The sequence below is a fragment of the Castor canadensis genome, chromosome 8, assembly GCF_047511655.1.
Source record: "Castor canadensis chromosome 8, mCasCan1.hap1v2, whole genome shotgun sequence".
Lineage (NCBI taxonomy): Eukaryota > Metazoa > Chordata > Mammalia > Rodentia > Castoridae > Castor > Castor canadensis.
The window spans coordinates 150,106,682-150,132,535 of record NC_133393.1 but is presented as its reverse complement, the minus strand read 5'-3'; the positions used below and the strand labels follow the sequence as shown (position 1 = coordinate 150,132,535).

Here is a 25,854-nt window from a genome sequence, read left to right as displayed (position 1 = left end):
TGCTTGTCCCATCGACCCAACCTCATTCCACACTCACACATTCAGTACCTTTTCCAGTCTTCTCAAACACCCCAAACTGCTGTCTATTCCCCCAGAATGACAGGTCTAAGATTGTCTTGAGAGTTTATCTCACACAAGCCCCTTCTTTTATTCCTCTCATGACTTTATTTCAAATCTCCATCTTTACTCATTTTCCCCCTTTCTTCTGCTCTGCAAGGCTGACCTCATCTCTTATATCCTAAACTCATGACCTATACCGCCTGCTTCCTTCAGGACCTTCCTAGCTGAGGTACCTAAAGGCCTTCTTCTTTCTTATGCACTCACTCTTTCTCCTTTTCAGTAAGTAAGTCACACACATTTTGCAACCTCTATTCTAAGAAAAATTATTTCTGGTCTTGTGATACTCCAAATACCCTACTTTCTTGCTCTGTAGCCAGCCTTATGATCCTATTGCTTCAGCCCCGCCCCCCTCCCCAAATGTTGGGATTTACAGGTGTGCATTACCACACCTGACTTTTACTACCCAAATTCTTAAGAGCACACAACACTCCATTACTTCCATGTTCTCTGCATATTCTCATACTGATCTGATTTTAAAGGATATTTAAATTTGTACTGGATAGATAGATAGATAGATAGATAGACAGACAGACAGACTGTATTTGTTTGTTTCTGCAGTGCTGGGGGGATCGAAGCCAGAAGCTCTGGAATGCTAGGCAAGCGCTGTAACACTGAGCCACATCCCCCTATAAATAAGATTTTTAAAGTTAAATGATACCTCCTTCCCAATACATGCCTCCCCTTCTTCCCTCATCCTCCCAATATGAATCATCATTTTTCTTTAAATCATATGGAATGGTATAATTAAATTTCCTTTCTTGTATAATTTTTTTTTTCTGGAACTAGTAATTACTACTTTCACTTGTTATTCCTCCCCCCACCCCCATCTGTCTGTCGGTCTCTCTTTTAGTTATGTATTTTTCACTGATTCATCCTCAACCTCCCCAGCAGAGCTGGAAGTCTCGTAATCAGCTCAAGCATGTCAGGTAATCTGTCAGTGCTATTCTGGCCTTGATCTTGGAGACTCTCCTCAGGGTTCTTGCCTGTCCCAATCTGGGTGTCTCTGGAATTCCCTCAGCTCTCTCCTATGTTGGAGCATGTTTTCCAGATCCAAGTTGTTTTTTTTTTTAATGGTTTACTCCCTGGTTCAGGTGTAGCATATATTCCAGTGATTAGCTGGTCAAAGGAATATGGACAGTGAATGTGTTAAGACCCTGAATGATCACACAACTAATGGACATACAGAACTTTGTTAACCCACACAGATGAGAGCAGAAGTTAAAGTTACTGAATGTTTCTCCTGGAACATTCTGAAGGTGATGCTCTGATGTCTTCTAGCTCCCAGAGTTGCTACCTGGAAGTTCCAAGTTTTGGGGGTAACTTGCTTCTTCTCTAGAAACTTCCAGGGTTTCTATTTGTTCTTAGTTTTCTAAAAATGCAAACCAGCAAGTATGGTTCTTTTTTCACCTACCGAACTGGTACTCGGTTGATATCTGCAGTCTAGAAACTTAGTTTCTTCAGGGTTGGGACATTTTCTTCTAATTTCGTATTTGACAATTTCTTCCCCTCCAATTTCTGTTCTCTCCTTCTGGAATTCCTGTTAATCTAGTGATTAATTCACTAATTTTCTTCTTTATCTTTTCATTTTTTTCTCTCCAGCATTTTTTAATCTTACTTTTTGGGGTATTTTTTCAACTTTACCAAATACTTATTACACAACATATGTCTTTATAATGGAGATGGAACCCAGAGTCTTGCACATCAATGCAAGTACTGTGCTACTGAGCTACACCCCAGCCCTCTAAGTATATTCACAGTGTTGTGCAGCCATTACTCCATCTGTCTCCAGAACCTGTTCATCTTTCCCATCTGAAACTCCAAACAATTCCCTAAACAATAGCTTTCCATTTCCTTCTCCTCCTGGTCCCTGGCAACAGCCATTCTACTTCCTGTCTCTATGAATTTGTCTACTCCCAGTTCTTTACATAAGCGGAATGATACATAATTCCATATGTACATTCCACATTTTAAAAGAATTCCCTTCTTAATATTGTTCCATGAACATGTCCTTTAGGCATCAGATCAAGCGCTATGTCTTTTGAGTAGAGCTACTCTGACCACCCAGTTGTAGCAGATTCCACACTCAGTCACTCTCTAGCATAGCACAGATCACTACTTGTGAAGGATATTTTAATTGTTCGTGTGTTTTTCTGTCTCCCCCCACCAAGAATGCAGATTCCTTGAAGCAGACACTCTGAATGTCTTATTCTCTATAAACCTGGTACAAACAAGATGTTTGACAAAGCTCTGCTGACGGACTGACGTTTTTGCTTGCTTCTTTCTCCTGTTCCCTAAACCTGTACGTATGTATGTATGCATGCATGTATGTATTTAGTGGGGTTGGGGTTTGAACTCAGGGCTTCCCGCTCAAGCCACACCTCCAGTCCATCTTGCTCTCATTATTTTTGGAAATGGATTCTCATGAACTATTTGCCCAGACTGGTCTTGATCTATGATCCTATCTCAGCCTCCCAAGTAGCTAGGATTATGGGCATATGCCACTGGCGCCTGGCCTAAACCTGTATTTCCCCCACTGTGTGTCCCTGGACCTCTCTTTCCAAAATTTTTTCTCTTTTTTTTGGCAGCACAGGGGTTTGAACTCAGGGCCTCAAGCTTGCTAGGCAGATGCTCCACCACTTGAGCTATACCAGCCCTTTTTTGTGTGAAGAGTTCTTTCAAGATAGGGTCTTTTGAACTATTTCCCCAGGGCTGGCTTCAAACTGCAATCCTCCTGATCGCAGCATCTCCAGTACTGAGATTACAGGCATTCCCCACAACACTTAGCTTTCCTTTCTCTCATCAAATTGTATTTGTTTTTTGGAGGGGGAGGTACTGGGGTTTGGACAGAGAGTCTTATGCTTACAACAGGCATTCTACCACTTGAATCATGCCCCTAGCCCTTAAATTGATTCAAAAGAATTGTACAACTACAGGATGGACAAGACCAGTACAACAGAAGTATAATGGCCAATGTGACTGATATCCAAGATAAAGAAGCAGCATTATTTTTATTTTTTTTTAAATTTATTTAATTTTGGTCCTGGGAATTGAACCTAGGGCCTTGTGCATGATTGAATACATGCTCTACTATACCTTGGTTTAAAAAAAAAAACCACGCACACATTTTAACTAACACATCCTTTTAAGATTATACTGACTATGTGATTAAATTCTGGTAGGAGAAGTAAACAGAGTGTAGAGTGCAACTGTCACAGTCTTTTAAAGACTGATGAGTTTTTTGCTTTTTCCTACACGGTATAAAGATGTAACGGGTGGAGTTGGAACAACTGTCTTAAAACACAAGTGGAAGCAACATATGGAAAATGAAAGAACAAAACAGAAGTGTGAGCCCCTGCTACTAGCTGGAATATGACCACACTAGCTCTGGACCACTTATCCAGATTTCTAAGAAAGATGTAAGAACTGTCTTCATGTATCTAAGACAGTGGTTTACAGAATAGATGGCAATTTTTATCCTGCCTTATTCTATAAGGTAGAAACGAAACTAAAGTGTGTTAAACTGTAAGGTTTTTCCCTGCAACGAGAACAGAACTTTCCATTTTTATCAGTTAAGAAACTTCTTTAACATATAGAATAGTACAGAGAATAAAATAGCACACCCACATAAGCATCATCTAGATTCAACATACCTGCTTTATCAGATGTTTCCAATTTTTCTCTAATTTTTAAAGAAATAAAATACCTGTAGCATGAAGAGTTGAGGCCCTCTGTGTAGCCCTGCTCAAATCCAATTCCCTTCCTCCTTCACCAGATGAAATCCTACTAGGAAGTCTGTGTCTGCCTTTCTTTTATTTGGCAGTACTTGGATTTGAACTCTGTGTCTCATACTTGCTAGGCAGGTGCTGTACCACTTGAACCATTCTACCAGTCCTTTGTGTGTGTGTGTATTGAATATTTTCTAGATAGTGTTTAGAGAACTATTTGCCCAGGGCTGGCTTCAAATGGTAATCTTCCTGATGATCTCTGCCTCCTGAGTAGCTACTATTATAGGCATGAGCCACCAGTACCCGGCAAGTGTCTGCCTCTTAAGGGCAACCTGAAAACTTTGCTGGGTCCTCCTCCTCTGACTGCAGTGTAGTTCACCTGTCTACTACCCATAAGCGTATGGGGTGCTTACAAAGAAAATACAGATTCCATGGTCCCAATTCTTCAGATTTTGCTTCAGTAGGTCCAGGGCCTGGACATCTTCATTTTAAAAAGCATGCAAAGAGCAAATCTAAACCAAGGTGAGACAGCATTTCACAGCCATGAGAATGGCAAAATACAAAATACAATCAGGCAAGAATGTGGACCAGTTGGAACCTGAAGACATTCTGGTGAGAATATAAAATGATGTAGCCACTTGGAAAACAGTTTGGCAGTTCCTCAAAAGGCTAAACATTAATCGTATGGTCAGCAATTCCACTCTTAGGTTTTAACTAAGAGAAATGAAAACAGTCGTGCACACAAAAGCTTGTACACAAATGTTCATAGCAGCATTATTCTTAATACTCAAAAAGTGTTAACTATCTAAGTGCTCCTCATCTGATTAACAGACCAACAAAATGTGGTATATTCATACAATGGAACATTATTCAGCCATAAAAAGGAGCCAAGCACTGATATGTCCTACAACATGGATCAATACTGAAAATATTATACCAAGTGAAAGAAGGCTCACACAGAAAGAAAATACATTGTATGAGTCTATGATTATGAAATGTACAGCACAGGTAATTCTGTAGACAAAGTTGATTAGTGGTGGCTGCCTAGGGCCAGGAGGAAAGGGAAGGGGGAGTGACTACTAAAGGATTAAATTGTAGTGATGTAACTACATACTTTTTCTTTGCAGGGGACTGGGCTTTGAACTCAGGGCTTCACACTTGCAAATCAGGTGATCCACAGCTTGAGTCACACCTCCAGTCTGAACTATACACTTTATATATGCTTTTAGGTCTTTCAGGGTACGTTTGATGAAATTGGGTGCGTTGACATTGGGTGCATACAGATTGATGATTATTATTTCCTTTTGGTCTATTTCCCCTTTTATTAGTATGGAATGTCCTTCTTTATCTCGTTTGATCAATGTAGGTTTGAAGTCTACTTTGTCAGAGATAAGTATTGCTACTCCTGCCTGTTTTCGGGGGCCATTGGCTTGGTAAATCTTCTTCCAGCCTTTCATCCTAAGCATATGCTTATTTCTGTCGGTGAGATGAGTCTCCTGTAAGCAACAAATTGTTGGATCTTCTTTTTTAATCCATTTTGTCAAACGGTGTCTTTTGATGGGTGAATTAAGTCCATTAACACTAAGCGTTAGTATTGATAGGTATGTGGTGATTCCTGCCATTTAGTTGTCTTAGTTGTTTGAAGGTTTGATTGTGTGTATCTAACTTGATGTTACTCTCTACTGTCTTGCTTTTTCTTTTCCTGTGGTTTGGTGCTGCCTGCCTTTTCATGGTTAAGTTGGGTGTCACTTTCTGTGTGCAGGATCCCTTGCAGAATCTTTTGTAATGGTGGCTTTGTGGTCACATATTGTTTTAGTTTCTGCTTATCATGGAAGACTTTTATTGCTCCATCTATTTTGAATGATAGCTTTGCTGGGTAGAGTATCCTGGGGTTGAAGTTATTTTCATTCAGTACCCGGAAGATCTCACCCCACGCTCTTCTTGCTTTTAATGTTTCTGTTGAGAAGTCTGCTGTGATTTTGATAGGTTTACCTTTGTATGTTACTTGTTTTTTCTCTCTTACAGCCTTCAATATTCTTTCCTTAGTTTCTGAACTTGTTGTTTTAATGATGATATGTCGTGGAGTATTTCTATTTTGATCTGGTCTGTTTGGTGTCCTGGAGGCCTCTTGCATCTGTATGGGAATATCTTTCTCTAGATTTGGGAAATTTTCCGTTATTATTTTGTTGAATATATTACGCATTCCCTTCGCTTGCACCTCTTCTCCTTCTTCGATGCCCATGATTCTCAAGTTTGGTCTTTTGATGGAGTCAGTGAGTTCTTGCATTTTCTTTTCACAGGTCTTGAGTTGTTTAATTAATATTAACTATATACTTTAAATGGATGAGGTGTGTGTGCACATGCACATACTCAGGGCCCTGAGCACACTAAGCACATAGTTTACCACGGAGCTGTGCCAGAAAGTGGATAAATTTTCTGGCATGTGAAATATACTTACTAAAGCTGTGTGAAAAAGAAAAACACCCCAGATAATTCTTACTTATACTAAAGTTTCACACACAATCTGAAATCGTTTCTACAGTTCTATCTTTGGGCCTTTTCTTACTTCCTAGGCCCCACCTATTCGTATATGCTGAGCTCTCCCAATATATAGCTGGTTCATTCTCTCTCTCTACTGAGTTCTGAAACACCTAACTATTTTTATCTAGGGTACTTGGAGGTACCCCAATATCAAAATCCAAGCCATACCAAGTTAAAAACAATACTGGTGCTCAGGGGTAGAGCGCTTGCCTATAGTATGTGCAAGGCCCTGAGTTCAATCCTCAGAACCATAGGGTAAAAAAGCAAAACCACAATAATAAAAACAAGAACAACAGCTACAACCAGATGCTTGCTCTGTTTGTCCGGTGCTGTCACCCAATCCATCCTTTCTTGCTTCGTCTCAGGTGCTCCAATCCTATTCTTCCTGAACATTCTCCTGTTGAGCACCCTCTTCAAAACCCATGGAATCGTGTTACAATTTGCTAAAGCAGATTCAGCCTAAAGAAGAGATATCCTAAACCTTAAAAAAAAATGAAAGATTTTATTAAATGGTGTCTGGACCATTCTTGTCTGCAATCTCCACAAATGAAACAAATCACCACATTCCTGGACTACTCCTGGGTAGCCGTCTTCTTGACTGCGTGAACATTTAGCATTAAGAATAGACTATTCTGTCAGTGATAATACAAATTCTTCCTTTTTTTTTTTAAATTTCTTTCTTTCCCATCCTCCTCCCTCCCTCACCTCTCTCTCTTTCTGTTTCTTTCTCTCTCTCTCTCTCTCTCCCTCCTCCCTCCCTCAAACTGGGGATTGAACCCAGGCCTCCATACAATACCACCTGAATCATACCCTCAGCCCTTTATTTAATTTAAATTTGTTTGTTCGTGTACTTTTAAGAAAGCATAGGCTTGCCTGAAACTTGGGATCCTCCTACTTCTACTTATGGGTAGCTGAGATTACAGGCACGTACCACCTTACCCAGCCCAATAATGTATTTCTATATGTCTAAATCATCTTGTTTAACTTTAATGTTAAGCAAATCAACAAATCACTTTTATTTCTGTACAGAAAGATTAAATTTACTTGTTACCTTTGATAATAAAGAATGTTACAGCCAACATATAGGCTTTCTGATCCAGTAAATATTTTTATTTGTAGTAATTAGTAGAGACACATGGGCACTTAAAAATGTACAGTTGTAATTTTAAACCCTAGTTTTTAGTTTTACTACAAATATTTAAATAAACAAAAAAAGTACAGAGAATATGATCACATATACCTAACTGCTCAGTTCTATGACAATTTTCACTAAATTTACTTTGGATTTTTCCTTCCTCCCTCCCTCCATTTCTCCCTCTCTCTTTCCCTCCCTCCTATACTGGAGTTTGAATTTAGGGCTTCACAATTATAAGGCAGGCACTCTACCTCTTGAGCCATGCCTCCAGACCTCCTTTTATTTCTTCAATTCACAAATGTCCTCACTTAATTAAGGCAGCAAACATGTCTACTACTTGAGCCATTCTACCAGCCTGATTTTCATTTTTTTGAGATAGGGCCAACCTGGCCTCAAACATGCAATTCTCCTGCTCCAGCCTCCTGATTGCTAGGGTGATGGGTGTACACCATCATACCTGACTCAGATTCTCTTTTCTTTAGAGACTCTCAGGGTCAAGATCAAATATTCTAGTCTGTCATATTTCCCATCAAATGAGTTATAACAGCAAATTGTAAAGTAAAATGAGCGTTTCCTGCTCTAAGAACCTGGGCTGGTGAAATGAATCAAGTAGTAGAGGCCTGCCTAGCAAGCATGAGGTCCTGAGTTCAAATACCAGTATCACACAAAAGAAGAATCTGCTGCCTACTCTCCAGATTGCCTTAATCTAAAGTAACAGTTTCTATTACAAGCTCTTCTTAAACCTGGCTCCCAATACTCATAGCTGTTGGTGAAGTAAAGACAGGCTCTTCCCATTGAGAGGTGGTATTTGGCTCCCTGCCCTTAAATCTGTGGTGGTCCTGTGAGTTGAACAGAGTGTGGAGGAAGTGAAGTGGGTGATCTCTGAAGCTGGGCATTAAGACCTCTGCAATTTCTGCATGCTTGTAACACACCCTCTTGAGTAACAGTTGCCACATGTGAGAAACCCACAGCAAATAGAGAGCCCATATGGAAAATACCTGGACAAAAGCTTCAAGCTGAGCTCCCCAGTGGCAGCCAACACCAACCACCAGCCATGGGATAAGCTCAGCCAAACACTAAATTATAAGATATAGTGAAAGGCTGTTTTGGTGGGATTTTAAAATGCAAAATATTCAAGGAAAGCCTGGGCTACATAGGAATACCCTGTCTCAAAAAGAAAAAAAAAAAGTAAACATTTTTTTAGAACAAGTTCATACTTACAAACAAACCACAAAAACAGTGGGTTTCCACACATATGCTGACCCATTTCTGGTATTATTACACCTTATCTTGGTACATTTGTCACAATTAATAAACCAACACTGACATATTGGCTGCTACATTCCATACTTTTCTGCGATTTCCTCAGTATTTACCTACATTCTAGGGTCCCATTAGAATACCACATTGTATTTAGTCATTACATCTCCTTATGCTCCTCTTGGGTGACCCAGTTTTTTTTTCAGATTTTTCTCATCTCATTTTCGTTGACAGTAGAGCACCCCTGTACTGGGATCAATCTAATGTTTTCTGATTAGCCTGGGGTAATGGGTTTGGGGAAAGAAGACCATAGAGGTAGTCTTTTTTCAAGGGTACACGCTGTGAATACATCACTGTTGATGGTGACCTTCACACCCTGGCTAAGGTGGTGTTTGTTAGGTTTCTCCACTGTGTAAAGCCACACAGTGGGAAATTGTCTTCCATATCCTTGAGGGTAGAGAGTAGCTACGTAAACTTACTGGCATTCTTCTGCCCAAGAAACTGGTATTTTGTGGGTTTTATTCTGTTTGTTTTGTGCTGCGGGTTTGAACTGGGCCTCACGCTTACTGATCAGGTGCGCTACCACTTGAGCCACATGATTTAATGGCTTTTAAACCATTAAATTGTGGTGCGGTTTAATACGCAGCAAGACATTCAAAACACACTCAGACCTTCTCAACGTCTTTTGTTATACTTCACCACTGTGCTGTAAACACTTCCCTTTGCTCCTAACACTCCTCTCATCTTCACCCACCCACCAACAAACCAATAAAACAAACGAAATCACTTTTATTCTTCCTACAAAATCCAGATGAATGTGAAGCTCCCACCCTGGAAGAATTTAAAGCTTTAAGCTAGGTGCACCATTTAGCATCAGTATCATGATCCATGTAGCTCCGTCCCAACGAGACTAAAAGTTCTCAACACACAAACACCACACCTCACATTATCTGGCATGCCTATAGCTCGGACATCAGCAAAGAATAGATGCCCAGTGTTTGTTGACCTAAATAATTAAATGTATACCTACAAAAGTATATTGATTTTGATAATATCTCCATAAAAAGAAGAAAGGATAACAAACTGTTGTAAACTCACAGCAGAGCTAAACCACCTTTGTGACACATGGTTCTTGTCTGTAATATATAGACCAGGCACTAAGAAAAATAATCATTACATTCAATGAATGAAGGCATATATGACAGGTAAAAATATTTCAGATCAACAGGCACACAAATGTCAAATAAAGTAGGCTACACAGCCTCTCTCTAAGGCAATAAGGCCAATGAAATGGGTACCTCTGCCTTTGAATTTGCTGTTATGTCATCAGAACATAGTTTTTATAGTTAGCCTCTAAAAGTATGAGTAAGACAGATTCATGAACTGTGTTAGTTCTATTCAATATTCTCCCTTATACACAGCAGGGAAATTAAACAAACCCTGTAGTGGTCCTTGGAAGAATGTAAGGAATAGTGACTGTGCCTCCACAGTCTGGGTCTTATAAAATTACATTCTAGAGACCACTCAGGGGGAAAAAGGTAGTAGTTCTAAACTAATATAAAATTAACATTCTTTCTTCTTCCATTTAAAATGCCTGGAGCTCCAAGAACTAAAAAAACAAATCAGTTCAATGGGGTAACTCTGTATCAGCACCCAGGACAGTGTGCCAGGCACTGTGCTCAATAAATATTTGCTGAATTAATGAAGAAGAGTGAAGGAGGAAAGGAGGTAAAAAATAAAGAATAATACAAACAACACATTTACTTAATTCAAGAATTATCTATGATCTACCTACAGCAGTCTTTTAGAAGCTCAATGCCTGCTTTATCTCTTTTTTGAAGGGAGAAGAATCTTATTAAACTCAAGCAATCAGAATCCACATTTTCCAACTCTGGAATCAAAACTCAGGTGCTCTAGCTGGGGATGGGGCAGGGCTGGCTCAAGTGGTAAGCCTGCCTAGCAAGCCTGAAGCCGTGAGTTTAAACCCCAGTACCATATAAACAGAAAAAAATGAGGATAAACTTTCTCTACCGGGCGCTGGTAGCTCACTCCTGAGATCCTAGCTACTTGGAAGCCTGAAATGGAGAAGATTGCAGTTTCAGTCCAGCCCAGGAAGATATTTTGCAAGACCCCATCTCCAAAGTAACAAGACTAGAGGTGTGGCTCAAAGTGGAAGAGCACCTGCTTTGCAAGTGTGAAGCCCTAACCTGAGTTTAAACCCCAGTACCATCAAAACAAACAGTATGGGGAGGAGATGGTAAGGGCTATCTAACCAATGTATAATGTAAGGCTATTTGGAATTGTCACAATGAAGCCCCTCTTTACAACAAATAGGTCCTAACAAAAACAGAAAAAGAAAGTCAAGCATTCCAAGAAGACTTCCTTCGCCAGTCCTATCCATCCTGATGCATCCCTGGTTTCTACTTGCACAGCACTTCTCTGGGTATCTTATAAACCATGTTGACCCTGTTCATTTATTAACAATTCTTAATATCTTGTCCATAAGTGCAAATCCAAAACTTTCCCCTTAATAGGAAATCTAAATTTGTCATTTCGAGTCACTAATTGTGCACTCTACATTCTCCAGATCACAAGGACTTCCATTTCCAAAGTAATACAAAGAAAAACCAAACCTACTTTTTTCTTCTTTCTTTTTATAGTACTGAGGTTTAAACTCAGGGCCTCACACTTGCTAGACAGGTGTTCTACCATTTAAACCACATATCCAGCCCTTCTGTGCTTTAGTTGTTTTTCAGGTAGGGTCTTGCATTTTTGCCCAGGGTCAGCCTGACCACAATCCTTGTACCTAGGATCACAGGCACATGACACCACATCCAGTTTATTGACTGAGTTGGGGGGTGGGGTCTTGCAAAGTTTTTGTCTGGACTGGCCTTGAACCATTATCTTCCCAATCTCTGCCTCCTGAGTAGCTGGGATTACAGACCTGAGCTTGAGTGAGGATTTGTAGCATGGGAACACAGCGTCAAAAAATTTTTTAAATAATTTATTGATGTGAAATTTATGTAAGATAAAATTAACCATTTTAAGATGAATAATTCAGAGGCAGTTAGTATATTTACAATGTTGCACAAACACCTTTATCTAGTTCTGAAACATTGTTATTACCACAAAACAGAACCCCTTTACCCACTAAGCAGTTTTAACCCATCCTTTCCTTCCAATAATCTCCAGAAACCATTAATCTGCACTCCATCTATGGACTTTAAAATTAATTCTGAAATGTCATGTTAGTAGAGTGATGCAATGTGTGATCTTTTGTGCCTGGCTTCTTCCACTTAGCATGTTTTGGAAGTTCTTGGTGATACTGTGACACCTCTTTTACTCTAGTGAAGGAATAAGCTTCCCATAGGGAGTTCTGGCAGCAGTAAAGGACCCCCTCAGGTGGCTCATGGGTAGTAGATAATGCTGTGGGTTCTAGGTACTGTTTAGGAAAAAATATGAGGTTCCCTCAGAAAGAACTAGAACCAATTCTGAAAGAGAAAGAGGAAGGCAAAGGGGATACCAGGGTCCCATCTGACCAGGTCCAGAAAGAACCAAAGAAATTCAGGACACAGAGCCAGATAAAAATAGAACTACAGATAAACACATAGATCCCGATTTATATACAGGGTTTGAAGAGACTATTCCTTCATCTTTAGATTGAAAAACCAAACAATTACCACTTAAAAAGTTTGTAACAGTGCTCGCTTCGGCAGCACATATACTAAAATTAGAACGATACAGAGAAGATTAGCATGGCCCCTGCGCAAGGATGACATGCAAATTCGTGAAGTGTTCCATATTTTTAAATTAATTAAAGTTGAATAAAATTTTAAAAAAAAGTTTGTAACAAACAAAAGTCTAAAGATGATCAGTGATGGCTTTTGTATAGTAGAAGTAAGGGACTGGCTTTGACTTTTTGCCTCATATGCTTTGTTTTCATTTTTTACAAGTACAGACAATTTTCATGATAGAATTTAAAAGATAAAGTACTAGTAATTTAAAAATAAATAATAAAGTTTTGTAAAATTTGTTTTAAATTTGCCATATAGCATAACAAAAAAGAATACTAGAAGAAAAATATCATCTCAGACTTAGGTTAAGTTCTAATTTAAATCAATCTGATTTCTAAATTCACCTAAAACAAAATGCCCACTCTACTCATCCACTACCTCTACTGTTTAATTTTTACTTAAATTATTTATACCATTAAGTAATTTACTGACCTTTGAACTGCTCTCTTCCGATACTTCTCCCTCATTGGTTTGCATGGGAACAGATTCTGTGCAAAACTCTGCAGAAACACACAAATACTGCCTGAAAGGTATGAAGAGAAAACATCCATAAGGAACACATGGCAAAAGTTTGTTTTGTTAGACCCTTAGATTGAAATTCTGTCACGGAGACCCTGGATACTGTGAGGCAATGACCTTAAGCAACTGAGGTGTGCATGAAGCATGTGTTCATGCATACATGGGCACCTTGGAGCTCTGGTCTTGCTCTCAGGCATGTGCTTGCTCACAAACAGTGTGATTTCCTCTCCACCCACCGTCTAGATCCAAATTTCCCCTGGAATTGGGTTCCATCCCTGGCCTCCTCTGGCTACTGGTTATGCTGCACCAGTGGTGATAGGTAGGACAGTAAACAGGGGAGCAGGAGAGGAAGGAGGCTACAAGTGGTGTGTTCCTATATGAAAGGCCACCACTCTCATCTGTCAGACTTCTTTAGCTATAGCTTTTCCACCTTCACCCTTTTTGGATTCTCATATTTTGCCCTTCTATTTTTCTTACAACTCTTTCTAGCCTGACTTGCCCGACTATGACAATTTTCCCTTCTCTGACACTCAGTGTTCTTCTCACTCATTAACTCCTCTTCCCACCTCCAATAATAGGCACTGGCACCTCCCCTCATTCCTCTTACCCTCTGCTTCCTAGGCTTTAACCAAGACTTTTGCCACTATACTCACTTCTTAAAATCCATCATCTCCTCACAAGATCCTACCATTTGTCAAGGTCCAATTAAATCTTACCTTCTCGACTACTCCAGCCCTCAACTTTCCAACACTGAAACAGAAGTAATTAAGAGAGACCAAATGAACTGCCCAGTGCCTGGCAAGAGTGGGCAACCTTACCACTGCTAGGCCCAAAGGGGCAAAATGCAGTGGACAAGCCTAGAGAGACAGCTGTAGCTATAACCAAACAGTTAGACTGACATCAATGCTTATTAATGTGTGACTTTGAGAAAATGACTATTTGTATCAGGCTCAGACTCCTGAAGGAAACTTGGGAACAATCATCTTCCTGAGGATTAAATGGTAATATATCTGTACTTAGTGTACAATAGGTCCTTAGTACACACACATGGAGTCCACTCTTGAAGCCTCCTCTACTCTAAATTTGTACTCTCCGATGGGCTCATATCCCCAGTTACCTCTCCGTCATTTCCCCGTGACTACGGCTCCACGAGGAATGCTTCCTTCCTCTCCTGTCCCAGAGGAGATACAGAAGCTGGCCTGAATGGTGAGTTTGGAGGGAGGAACAAGGCACACAGATCCCAGTCCCACCTCTCTCATCCTTTTGGAAGCAGCTCTGGAGAAGAGGCATTCTCCTGGGCTCTGCACCCATCAACTTTCGCAGAACCCTCCCACCCCCCCACGTGGTCCGTCTGCTGGGTTTCAAGGTTCAAGCCTGAGAAGTTCACTTGCTTGTGCATGGAAGCCACGTTCTCCAACACAGCTTTGTTAGCGACAGGAGCAACACTCTGGTCTTTCAAATGTCACTCTTTTCTACCTCATTTCTCAACTGGCGTATAGATCAGCCAAGAGAGGGGCAGTGCTATTTACTAATCTCCGGTGTGTGGGACTGATATCTTGATGAACAGACATGAACTAAAATTTGGGAGCATAAAATACTTGTGGAATTTTTGAGGTTTCTGTTGGGGCCTGGACTTTTGTGAAGGGAAAAGTGTTTTCTTATACATTAGGCCACATGAGTATTTACAGCTGTGTACTCACTTTTAATTACTGAGCCTTATAAACCATAGACCAGCGTATTTTGACTTTAGCAGTAACTGTAGTTATGGCAACTTTGTCGTCAGGTAAGTGGCTGTTTCTATAGAGACAAGGCTGCATGCACTATGCTGGAAGCCTTAGCAGAGGCTTGGGGGCTTTGCAGGTCTCACCAAGAAATAAGCTACAAGACAGCTGCAGTGGTGGTGTCAGTACCTAAAACTCATCTAAACTAAACATCATCTGCGCAGGTCACCTCAGCATACACTGGTCACTCTGGCCTAGCAGCAAATGCCAGCTGTTCTGGCCTCAGCAAAGGGCATAAGCATGCTGGGGTGGCTTCAGTGTACAGAGGCTGCTGCTTGACCTTGAATTATGCCAGCACAGCTTTTCCTAAGCAGCACGGTTGAGACAAAGATTAGACCATAGGGAATAAAAACTTTCGTCATATAGGGTTTTTAAACATCAGAAAACTGCATGTAAGCTACCAGGAAGCTGAACTTGAAATGGCACACGTATTACATGCCAGTGAAGCGCTTCCTTTAAACTGTTTGTGCTAGACATACAGAGGTGTTTCAAAGAGGAAACAGAAATTAAGAGGTTTCTGACTGAACCTCATACGAGGAAGGAAGAAAGGAAGGAAGGGGCTAGGTATGCCCTGGCTGACCTAGACTCACTAGTTAAGACTGGTGAACTAAGAGACAAAAAAGCTGGGGAACCTCAGAAGGAAAACCTTTCCCCCACTTTTGATGGTTCCTTCCACAAGAGACAGTATCTTTTTTTTTTTTTTTTTTGGTGGTACTGAGGTTTGAACGCAGGGCCTCACACTTGCTAAGCAAACACCCAACCACTTGAGTCATGTACCCAGTCCTCAATATCAAGTTTTTGTTATTATTGACCTCATCATATCCCTGACTCACACTGTCAGTGTGAAGTAACTTTTCTGATTAGCATATTTAGAAACAGAAACTGAACTCGGACATTCCAGCCTCTCCGTTGCATCTTGCCCCAGGAGCCACCTATTCTGCTCTGTTCTTCCCTTCTTCCAGGAGGCAGGCCTATCTCAGGCTAGTGCTGCTGGCTGAATAAACCTGCTAGGTCCTGGAGTTCAGAATTAAGACACCTACTTGCCCTCAGATACAAGCCAGTTCTCCTATGTCAATAATGTTTGTAACAAAAGTGATATTTTGATCTCTGCCTGCCTTTTTCCTCTGACCTATATCTCTGTTGATTCAGAACTTGGGCAGGGTTCTGTTCTATCCCAACTTACATCTAAGATTTTTCTCCTCTGAATCAAGTTCCTTGTTCCATATCAGCCCTACCTTCCCAACTCTCCTATTAGTAACATATCTTTCCTTTTGAAGCCCTAGCCAACCTTGTCACTGCCAATGCCCAGTCTGCAGCACTGCACTCAGACAAATCTTTCCATTCTCTCCACAAGACATGCTAATGTCTATCTGTGCACATCCCACACCATACCTGGTACAGTCTGGATCTTAAATGTCCCCCAAAGGTCCATACAGTAAAGGCTTGGCCCCAAGAGGTGCTACTAGGAGGTAGCAAAACCTCTAAGAGATGGGGCCTAGTGGAGGTGTGCATGCACACATGGTCCCAGGGATGAAACCCAGGCCTCTTGAATTATAAGCAAGCATGCAACCACTGAATTGCACCACCGAGCCCCAAAACCAGTTCATTTTAAAGAGAACTACCATAGCCAAGCTTAGTGGCATACACCTGCAATCCTAGCTACTCGGAAGGCAGAAGCAAGAGGATCATAAATTTGAGGGTAGCCCAGGAACTCTGTTTCAAAAACGAAAGGGCTGAGAGCATAGCTCCTGTGGTAGAGACTTACCTAGCATGCACAAGGCCCTGGGTACAATCCCTAGTATTGCAAAAACAAATAATTAACTAATTAAAAATAAAGGGAACTAACAAAGCAGGAATGCAAAGGGCTGATGTGATGGCCACTTCAAATATCTTTCTATAAGGCTGGAAAGAAGCAACATCATAATATATTTTCCTTCTTTTTAAGACAAATACTGTTTTATTGCCAATACATGGAGGATATAAATTATAAAAACTTACCTTTGACAGTATCCTGGGCAACACAAGCCCAAGACGATTAGTCTAGGTTACATTCAGTGCAAAAAGTCAAAACCCCTGAAAAGAAAGAAAAATCACAATGAGCCACATGCTCAAGGCAAGACAGCTGGGAAAGCAGCAGAGCAGGCAGGCAGCCTCATCTGAATCCCAGCTGACCTAACTTTTGAAACTCTCAGCTTCCTGTCCAATGCTGGACAGAAACAGCATCTTCTTCAGCCTTCCCCCACCACTCAACAGTACTAGAAATTGAACCCAGTCCTTGCACAAGCTAGGCAGGTGCTCTACTTCTGGAGCTATGCCCCTAGATGTTTTGGTTTTTATATTGTTTTTGAGAGAGTCTCACTTTGTAATCCAGGCTGGCCTCAAACACATGTTCTTCCTACCTCTGCCTCCTGAGAAGTTGGGATTACAGATGTGTACCACCATGCCTGGCTTCAGAGGGTTCTTTTGAAGTTTAGATGAAATATGTGTAAAACACTGAGTATAGGGCAGGGCACCAAACACCCACTCAATCAAAGGAAGTGGTTATTAAAAATGTGGACTAAAGGCTGGAAGTTAAGCTCAGTGGTGAACACTTGCCTGGCATGACTGCAGCCCTGGGTTCCATTTCCAGCACCGAAGGAAAAAGCAAACATGAACTGACCACTTTTGGAGGAGACATTAAAATCTACATCAAACCTTTACTTTATTTAATTTTTTTTTTTTTTGAGACAAGGTCTTCCTAAGTAGCCTGGCTGGGCCTCAAAATCATGATCTTCCTGTCTCAGCCTCCCAAGTACTGGGATTATAGGCAGTAACACTATGCCTGGTTAAACCTTTACTATTTCTTATTTTACATTATTTGTTCTACCCCCCAAATACCAAACTGCCTTTTGAACATCTCCATCTGGATATCTCATAATCACTTCAGACTCAACTTGACCCAAAGTCCACTTTCAACCTGTCCAGACTGTTTCTTCCCTTCTCCACTGTCTTCATCAAGGGCTTAGCTCAAGAGGTTTGCCCTTAACTTTACGCATCAGCAAGTTCTGACATTTCTGCTACCAAAATTTGCATCTCAGACCCACTCACAAATCTTCCATTGTCGTCATTTACCCCTCGTGACCTTTTAATTGGTCCCCTAGTCCTACTCTATCTGCCCCAATCCAATGCTGGAATGGCTTCTTCAAGATCAATTCATAGAAGTTACTAACAAATTCAGTGACAATTTCATTTCTTTCCTGGCAGACCGTCCCTCTGTGAAATATATATTCACGTCTACATTAGTAAACAGACGTAAAGATACATCTAGTGCCTTCATTTGACAGTGGCAGCAACAAGAGCCAGAGGCACTACTGTTCAGGCTGCACCTGCTGTGTGTGAAGGTGGCAAGCAACAGCAAGCCCGGCAAAGCTGGTGAAGCTCTCCGTGATCAACACTGGCACTGCCATCAGAACACTATCACCACCTGCAGTGTTGCCCCTGTTTCACAACCAACCTAAAGCTCTGTCCAGGAGAGCTCATGCCATTCCCCAGGCTTTAGGTCTATACTATATCACCATGTCTGTGGTGGTGTTGAAGAGAGTATTGAGAACACTAAGTCACCTTCTTATCTGTTATCACCTCTGCTTGGTGATAACAAGCTCTGCTTGCTGCATTTAATGCTGCTTGAATCAATAAATCTCACATGCAATGGTGGTGTGAGGAAAATGAGAAATGTTTTAATCATTCTCCCTACCTCTTACTACACATGCTGTTTGTCATGCAGTCTTTCTTTCTCAAAAGCAAATGCGACCTTTGTATACACCATGGCTTAAATTCAGTCAATAACTAACTATTACTCTAAGGGAAACTTTTACCAAGAACTTTCCAATCCACTTCTCTTCCCACTCTGCTCATGTGAGCCACACTGTGGTCTCCGGGCCCATCACACAGGCACCAACATCTGCTGAGAGCCCTTGCTAAGTCTCTTGTGCCCCTCTTTTATTTGCCTCCACATTTCTCCCTAGGAACTCTCCATCCCTCCATGGCTGGACCGGACTCTTCCTCCAAGGTAAGTCATGTTAGATCGGTACAGACATGGGTCTGTCTTCTGTACTCAACAGGAGCTCCCTCATAGCCAGGACTGTGTCTTACACATCTTTGAGTTTGGTGAGAGGTTAAATAATTGTAAGCCGAACCGAACCCCAATGGGATCCCAGGAATTCACCACCTCAGTGTGGTATTTCCCCATCGAATGGCACTGGTGAAAGTTAGCTGCACTTTCCAAGATGGAGGACTCGGAGCTTTGTAGTTACGTGTAACCCTTGGCATCTCAGAGAATGACTGGATTAATTTTTTTTGGTCAACCACAGACAATCAGAAGAACACAGACAATCAGAAGAAGAACACTGACAAATTTTAGCTCCGAATAAGTTTCTATGCAGGATGAACCACAATGCCTTTTCTAGACTTACCATCAGTCCAAACTCTGTATCAGCTTCATAAAGTAGCTCTTGTTAGCAAATATGTCCTAAACAGTCACATTTAGGACTAACCCAGTCCTCTACCTGCTTATTTCGGGGTCTCAAGACACTTGCTGACATTCACTGGGGAAATCAGGAGTTATGGTAAAGCAAAGTAGGCAATTCTCCAAGTATGTGGGTTTTTTTTTTTTTTAAGAGATGGGGTATGGCTAGGAGTGGTGATTTTATACCTATAATCCCATCTACTTTAGAGGCAGACATCAGGAGGCTTGCAGTTTGAGGCCAGCACAGGCAAAAAAAAGTGAGACTCCATCTCAACAAGTAGGCTGGGTATGGTAATTCATGCTTTTAACTCCAGCAATTTGGGAGGCAAACACAGGAAGACTGCAATCTGAGGCTGGCCTGAGCAAAATAGCAAGACCCTACTTGAAAAATAACTAAAGCAAAAAGGGTTGGAGGTATGGCTCAAGTGGTAGAGTGCTTGCTTAGAAAATATGAAGCCCTAGTTCAAACCCTAGTACCACCAAAAATTTTTTTTAAAAAGATAGGATGGCCTTACACTCCCAGGTTCAAGTGACTGTCACATCTCAGCCTCCCATGTAGCTGAGACTACAGTATACACAACCATGCCCAGCTTCCAAGTATTCTTGAATCCAGTTTTTTTTAGAACAGCTTCATTACTTGTTGTGCAGCACTAGGTGTTTTAAAGCCTGCTTGCTTATTTATTTGGCTCCAATTTGGCCTTCCCATCAGTGTCGACCTAACACTAGGAATAGAAATTAATTCTAAAATCAACACTTAAAGTTACTGAGATGAAGTTAACTACAGCACCATTTTCCTTCTAATGAAGGAATAGTGGCAAATTCCTTCAAAACGCCATTCTGAAGTGACCAGCAGTGCTCTGCAACCCTCCCGCGGATCCGTACAGTCACGGTGGACAGTCACGGTGGTCAGCCATAAACTGCTCCAGGCTTCTCTACTCTCTTGCAGATCAGTCAAACTTGGTCTTGGTTAAATGGATTTTGGACTAATCAACCCCCAAGCCCTGCTACACTGCAGGTAGACTTAAGAGCTCCTCCAAGCCAAGTACCTAACTGAACTCTCAGAGTATAATTAGAACTAAGTCTTCTCTAAGGAATATGGCAAGGTGAAAGACATGCACATTCTATAAGCTACATGTTCTTTCCTAGTATCAGCTCTGATATGACAGGGTTTTTATTTTCAAACCTGATTAAGCAGCATGAGTCGTTTTAATTTTAATTCCCTATCCATGCCTCCTAGGACTCACCACTACCACCAGTTTGATAATTCTTGGGATGCAGACTGTTAGAGATTATGGCATACTCCAGCCCTGCAAAAACAAAAACCAAAAAATAAAAATAAAAAAAAAAATCCCAAAACACACACACAAAAGAAAGGAAGAAAACAATACAAACCTTTTTTTTTTTTTGGATCAGGGTCTTGTTATAGACCCTGGCTGGCCTAGAGCTCATGATCTCCTACCTCGGCTTCCTGTGTGCTGGGATTACAGGTGTGAACCACCACATTCAGCCAGTATAAAATTTTAACTGAGTCACAAATAACACTGGAAAACTGCATCCTTGGAATTGGCCTAACTTTAAGCAAGACATGCAGAAGTGATGTGTAAAGAGAAGCAGCAGATGTGAGAGGCACAAAACGCCAGCAAGGAGGCCAGGACTGTCTTCTAGGAGACTGAAGGATGGGGGTGCTGTACTGGGAAGGGGGCAGCTGGCCCAGGTAGGACAAAGGTACCTACTATATTAAGTACTATAAATAATATCAAATGCCTAATGAGCACAGGGGCCACAGGCTGATGTATTTATTTAACCACCCAGGCATGAGAGATTCACTACCGTTCTAAGGCCTGGAAATGCTGCTTGGCAGTTCCAGACCACTCCAGATCAGTGTCGGAGCCTGCCCATTCCTGAACACTAGCTCCCCTCTTTCCTCCCCAAGTCATGCTTCTTGAAAAAGCACTTTCCATCTGTGGTCCCAATGTCCTCATCCTTTCTAACAGATGTAAATGCCCTCTCTACCTGATGCCCCCAAGTCTCTCTGGTGCTGACCTTTCTTACAATCTCCAGAACCCTCTCATGACTGCCTAATGCCAGTAGACTTCTCCACTCCCTGTACCACAGGTCCTAAAACTCAATGCACCCACAACTCAAACAGCTGGCCCCAAAGTGTGCTCTCTCTCCCCCTCACCTCACTCCAAATACTGTCCTCCCACTCAAACCAGAAATCTGGTAACATCATTAGCTCCTTCCTCTCACAAACTTTGTCAACTCTAATCACGATTCCAGTGTATTCTTTCTTGCCTATTCCTGCTACCACTGACTGCCTCGGTTCTCGTTAGTTTTATTCTAGTTTTTTCTACTGGTTTTCTTACCCTCAATACCCACTCACCACCACCATTGGAATGACCTTCAGAAAGCACAATTAATGACTAACCAAATCCAATTTCCACTGTGCATCATCCAAAGCTTGGTCCCTGAACACCTCTCTGGCTTCATCTTACAAAGCCACACTATTCTCTGTTTCCCTAGAGTGCCACACAGTTTGGTGTGCAAGCATTTCCTCTTGGAAGCACTCACAAGACAGACAAACTTCTGGACTTGCAGCTGCCTAGAAAACCTTCTCTGGAAGTCTTTCTAATGCCTCTCTTCTCACAGGTGGGCTGGATGGGTCCTTCTTCTGAGTTAGCAATGGCACTTACCAATCCTCCACTTGCTGACGTGCCTGTGTACTATTACTAGGTTAGAACCTTCCTGAAGGCAGAGTCTAAGTCTTATTTATCACTGCATCACAATCATTTAATACAGTGCTAGCCCAAGGACATTCTCAATAAACTCTGTGGAATAAACACATACACTTTCAGGAAAAAAAAATACGGTCAACTCAATACAATATTCCCAGCTTACTCATAAGGCTTCTGCTTGCCAGTTGTAATACCTGGGTCTCCAAAACAAAAACCAATGTATCAGGCTAGTGTGCTACTTGCATGGAACCCACAGACTTCCTGAGAGCAGCAGTGCTCTCAGGAAGCTCTCAAAAAGCTTTGGTACTTCTAGAAGGCAGGATCCTGGCCTAAAAACTGTTACATTTATTCTTCTACCTTCCAAGTTAGGGAAGGTTGCCTAGGAAAAACAAACCCAGACTGAAGCAGGAATGAATTTGCCCCACCTTGGGCTACTAGCCTAGTGACCTTAACTCACTTCTGTCCTCCAGACTAGCCCCAGGACAGTTTGTCATGTCTTTGATAGAAAGGGCTTGAGAAGGCAAGCCTGCTTCTGAAAACCTGAACACAAAAAACTGCAAGTCCTGCAGGTCAGGTGGAGATGGGCAGAACGAACAGCAGTAAAGAACACTCAACGTGACTTGGTCAGCTTCACTGAATGCCTGCAAATTTCCAGAGCAAGAGTCTAGGGCCAGGTTCCAAAGCTACTCTTGGTCACATGAGAATGCTGTTCACTTGTTTGTTTGTTGTTCTTCCTAGACTTGAACTTGCTATTTAACTCAGAATGACCTTGAACTCTCAATCCTGCCTCAGTCTTCCAAGTGCTGGGATTACAGACATGTACCTCCACACTTGGTTTGATAAGAATGCTTCTGTGCCAGGCACTGGTGGCTCACACCTGTAATCCTAGCTATTCAGGAGTCAGAGATCAGAAGGATTGCAGTTCAAAGCCAGCCCAGGCAAATAGTTTGCAAGACTCTATCTTGAAAAAAACCCGTCACAAAAAAAGGGCTGGTAGAGTGACTCAAGGTGTAGACCCTGAGTTCAAGCCCCAATAACACCAAAAAAAAAAGAAAAAAAAAAAACTAAAAAAACTTTTATCTTCATTCCATATTGTGTATTAATTTATGCTCTTTAATCAAATAGCTATTTCTATTGTTTGTTCACAAAATTTTACATGTACATTGCTCCTTACACAAACCAGTGAATTTGACACTGATATGGAAGATTAACACAAATAATCACTAACAACTGTTTATGCTGTGCACAGTGAAGAAATCTCACCTAATACATGATCCCTAATGACTTACTCAGTAAATAAGAAGAAAGCTAAGCTCTAAGCTGTTGACACAGAAGTTTACAAAAGGCACAAAAAATGGTGATCTGGACAATCTATGCCACTTTCACAGAGAGAAACTGGGATGCCAACTAAAATCGACAGTATTTAAAGTAGTGGTTCATAAACAGAACTTTCTCAAAAGAAGAAATTCAAATGGCCTGAAAAAATGCTCACCATCCCTAGCAATAAAGGAAATGCAAATTAAAACGACACTAAGATTCCACCTCACCCCTGTTAGAATAGCCATCATAAGCAATACCACTAACAACACGTGTTGGCAAGGATGCGGGGGCAAAAGGAACCCTCTTACACTGCTGGTGGGAATGTAAACTAGTACAACCACTCTGGAAAAAAATTTGGGGGCTACTTAAAAATCTAAACATAGATCTACTATATGATCCAGCAATACTACTCTTGGGGATATACCCAAAAGACTGTGACACAGGTTACTCCAGAGGCACCTGCACACCCATGTTTATTGCAGTACTATTCACAATAGCCAAGTTATGGAAACAGCCAAGATGCCCCACTACTGACGAATGGATCAAGAAAATGTGGTATTTATACACAATGGAATTTTATGCAGCCATGAAGAAGAACAAAATGTTATCATTCGCAGGTAAATGGATGGAACTGGAGAACATTATTCTGAGTGAGGTTAGCCTGGCCCAAAAGACCAAAAATCATATGTTCTCCCTCATATGTGGACATTAGATCAAGGGCAAACACAACAAGGTGACTGGACTTTGATCACATGATAAAGCGAGAGCACACAAGGGAGGTATGAGGATAGGCGAGACACCTAAAAAACTAGATAGCATTTGTTGCCCTCAACACAGAGAAACTAATGAAGATACCTTAAAGCGACAGAGGCCAATAGGAAAAGGGGACCAGGAACTAGAGAAAAGGTTAGTTTGAGAAGAATTAATTTAGAAGGTAACCACATGTACAGGAAAGCAATGCGAGTCAACTCCCTGTATAGCTATCCTTATCTCAACTAGCAAAAACCCTTTGTCCTTCCTATTATTGCTTATACTCTCTCTTCAACAAAATTAGAGATAAGGGCAAAATAGTTTCTGCCTGGAAGCGAGGGGGGAGGGGAAGGGGGGTGGTTAAGGGAGGGGGCGGGGGGAAGGGGAGAGAAATGACCCAAACATTGTATGTACATTATGAATAAAATAAATAAATAAATAAAAAATAAAGTGGTGGTTCACAACCCATTTCACTCAAAAACTACTGAGGACCCCCAAAGTGCTTTCATTCATGTTGCATAGAATTATCAATATTTATCATACTAAAAAAGTGAAACTATAAAACATCTAAAATATTTATTAGATCATTAAAAGCTACCAATAATAAACTATCACATTTTCAAATTTTGAATTTTGCTATTTCAAAGGATTCTTTAATGTCTGGCTTAAGAGAAATGACAGCTGGAGAAACAAGGCAAGAGGGTCACAGTAGGAGCCCAAATGGACAAAAATGTAAGACCTTATCTAAAAAATAACTAAAGCAAAAATGTCTGGAGGCATGGCTCAAGTGACAGAGCTCCTGACTAACAAGCTCTGGTTCAAATCCCAGTGACACCAAAAAATAAAAAATAGAGAGAGACTACAATTGGATCCTAGCCTGTGCTTTTGCTTTCAGTCTGCTGTAGTACATGTCCTGTAACCTCTGGAAAACTCCAATGTGCCCTCAGGAGAGAATAAGTTAAAAAGATACACTGCACCCCAATATAAATTAGCTGGTATCTCAACGACCCCCTGACAGGGTCTCAGATAGTGGGAAGGGGAGATCCCCAGATAACATTTTGGGAATCATTCATGAAAAGGTAGAGAAAGTGGTTAAAGCAAGAGCTGAAGAAGGAGGAAGTGTGTGGCTTAGGTCCCTAACTTCCAAGAAGACAAACACTCTTAATGCTGGGGAAGCTAACTTACTCCCTAGTAAATTCACAGACAGAGGAGGGCCAGGCAAGACAGCGTGGTGCTGCAAGGCACGAGCCTCTCCCCACAGAAGCCTCTCTGCCTCCAGGGAGCCTCTACTGCCCTGAGCAACATTCGCTGGAGGCACACACCGGCCCCACCCCTCCCACACTCTGCTGCTGGAAGCTGGAAATGGCTCACCAGCAACTGCCTTGCCATGCTTCCCAAGGCTGTGTTTACTAACTGCAAAACCCTCTCCCTGCTGCAGCCGAAGTCTCAGGCACTTCTTGATCTGGCTGTCTTCAAAAGCAAATTTAACATCAGCAGGCAGCCAGTTTCTCCCTGCCAACGATCATGTGAGTTTGCTCTTCTGTCCCCGTGCATCCTGCTTGCTGTAAAAACAGTTCCTGGAGCATCGTATGTCACGGATCTAGTTGCCATAAATGGGAGACATATTCTTCAGATTTTGTGGCACAAACTAAAAGCATTCTGGATGTGGT

At 41.4% G+C, this 25,854-nt stretch overlaps 1 protein-coding gene and 1 non-coding gene across 9 annotated transcripts in view; one reads left to right on the top strand and one right to left on the bottom strand.

Moving 5' to 3' along the window:
- Window positions 1-25,854, bottom strand: part of Tnrc6b (trinucleotide repeat containing adaptor 6B) — a 232,192-nt gene that overhangs the window by 150,890 nt on the left and 55,448 nt on the right. For 3 of the 8 annotated variants that reach the window (XM_074084538.1, XM_074084537.1, XM_074084545.1), the window contains 2 exons: window positions 16,874-16,948; window positions 13,008-13,098 (listed from right to left, as the gene is read on the bottom strand). In XM_074084538.1, the coding sequence (XP_073940639.1) occupies window positions 13,008-13,052 (45 nt within the window). In that variant the 5' untranslated portion in view covers window positions 13,053-13,098; window positions 16,874-16,948. Of the gene's footprint in view, window positions 1-13,007; window positions 13,099-16,873; window positions 16,949-20,623; window positions 21,176-25,854 lie in introns of those variants that run through there. The other 5 variants (XM_074084540.1, XM_074084541.1, XM_074084542.1 and 2 more) reach the window with 4 other exon arrangements.
- Window positions 12,482-12,588, top strand: LOC141425999 (U6 spliceosomal RNA). The gene has a single exon (XR_012451113.1). It is a non-coding gene; the product is annotated as a U6 spliceosomal RNA (small nuclear RNA).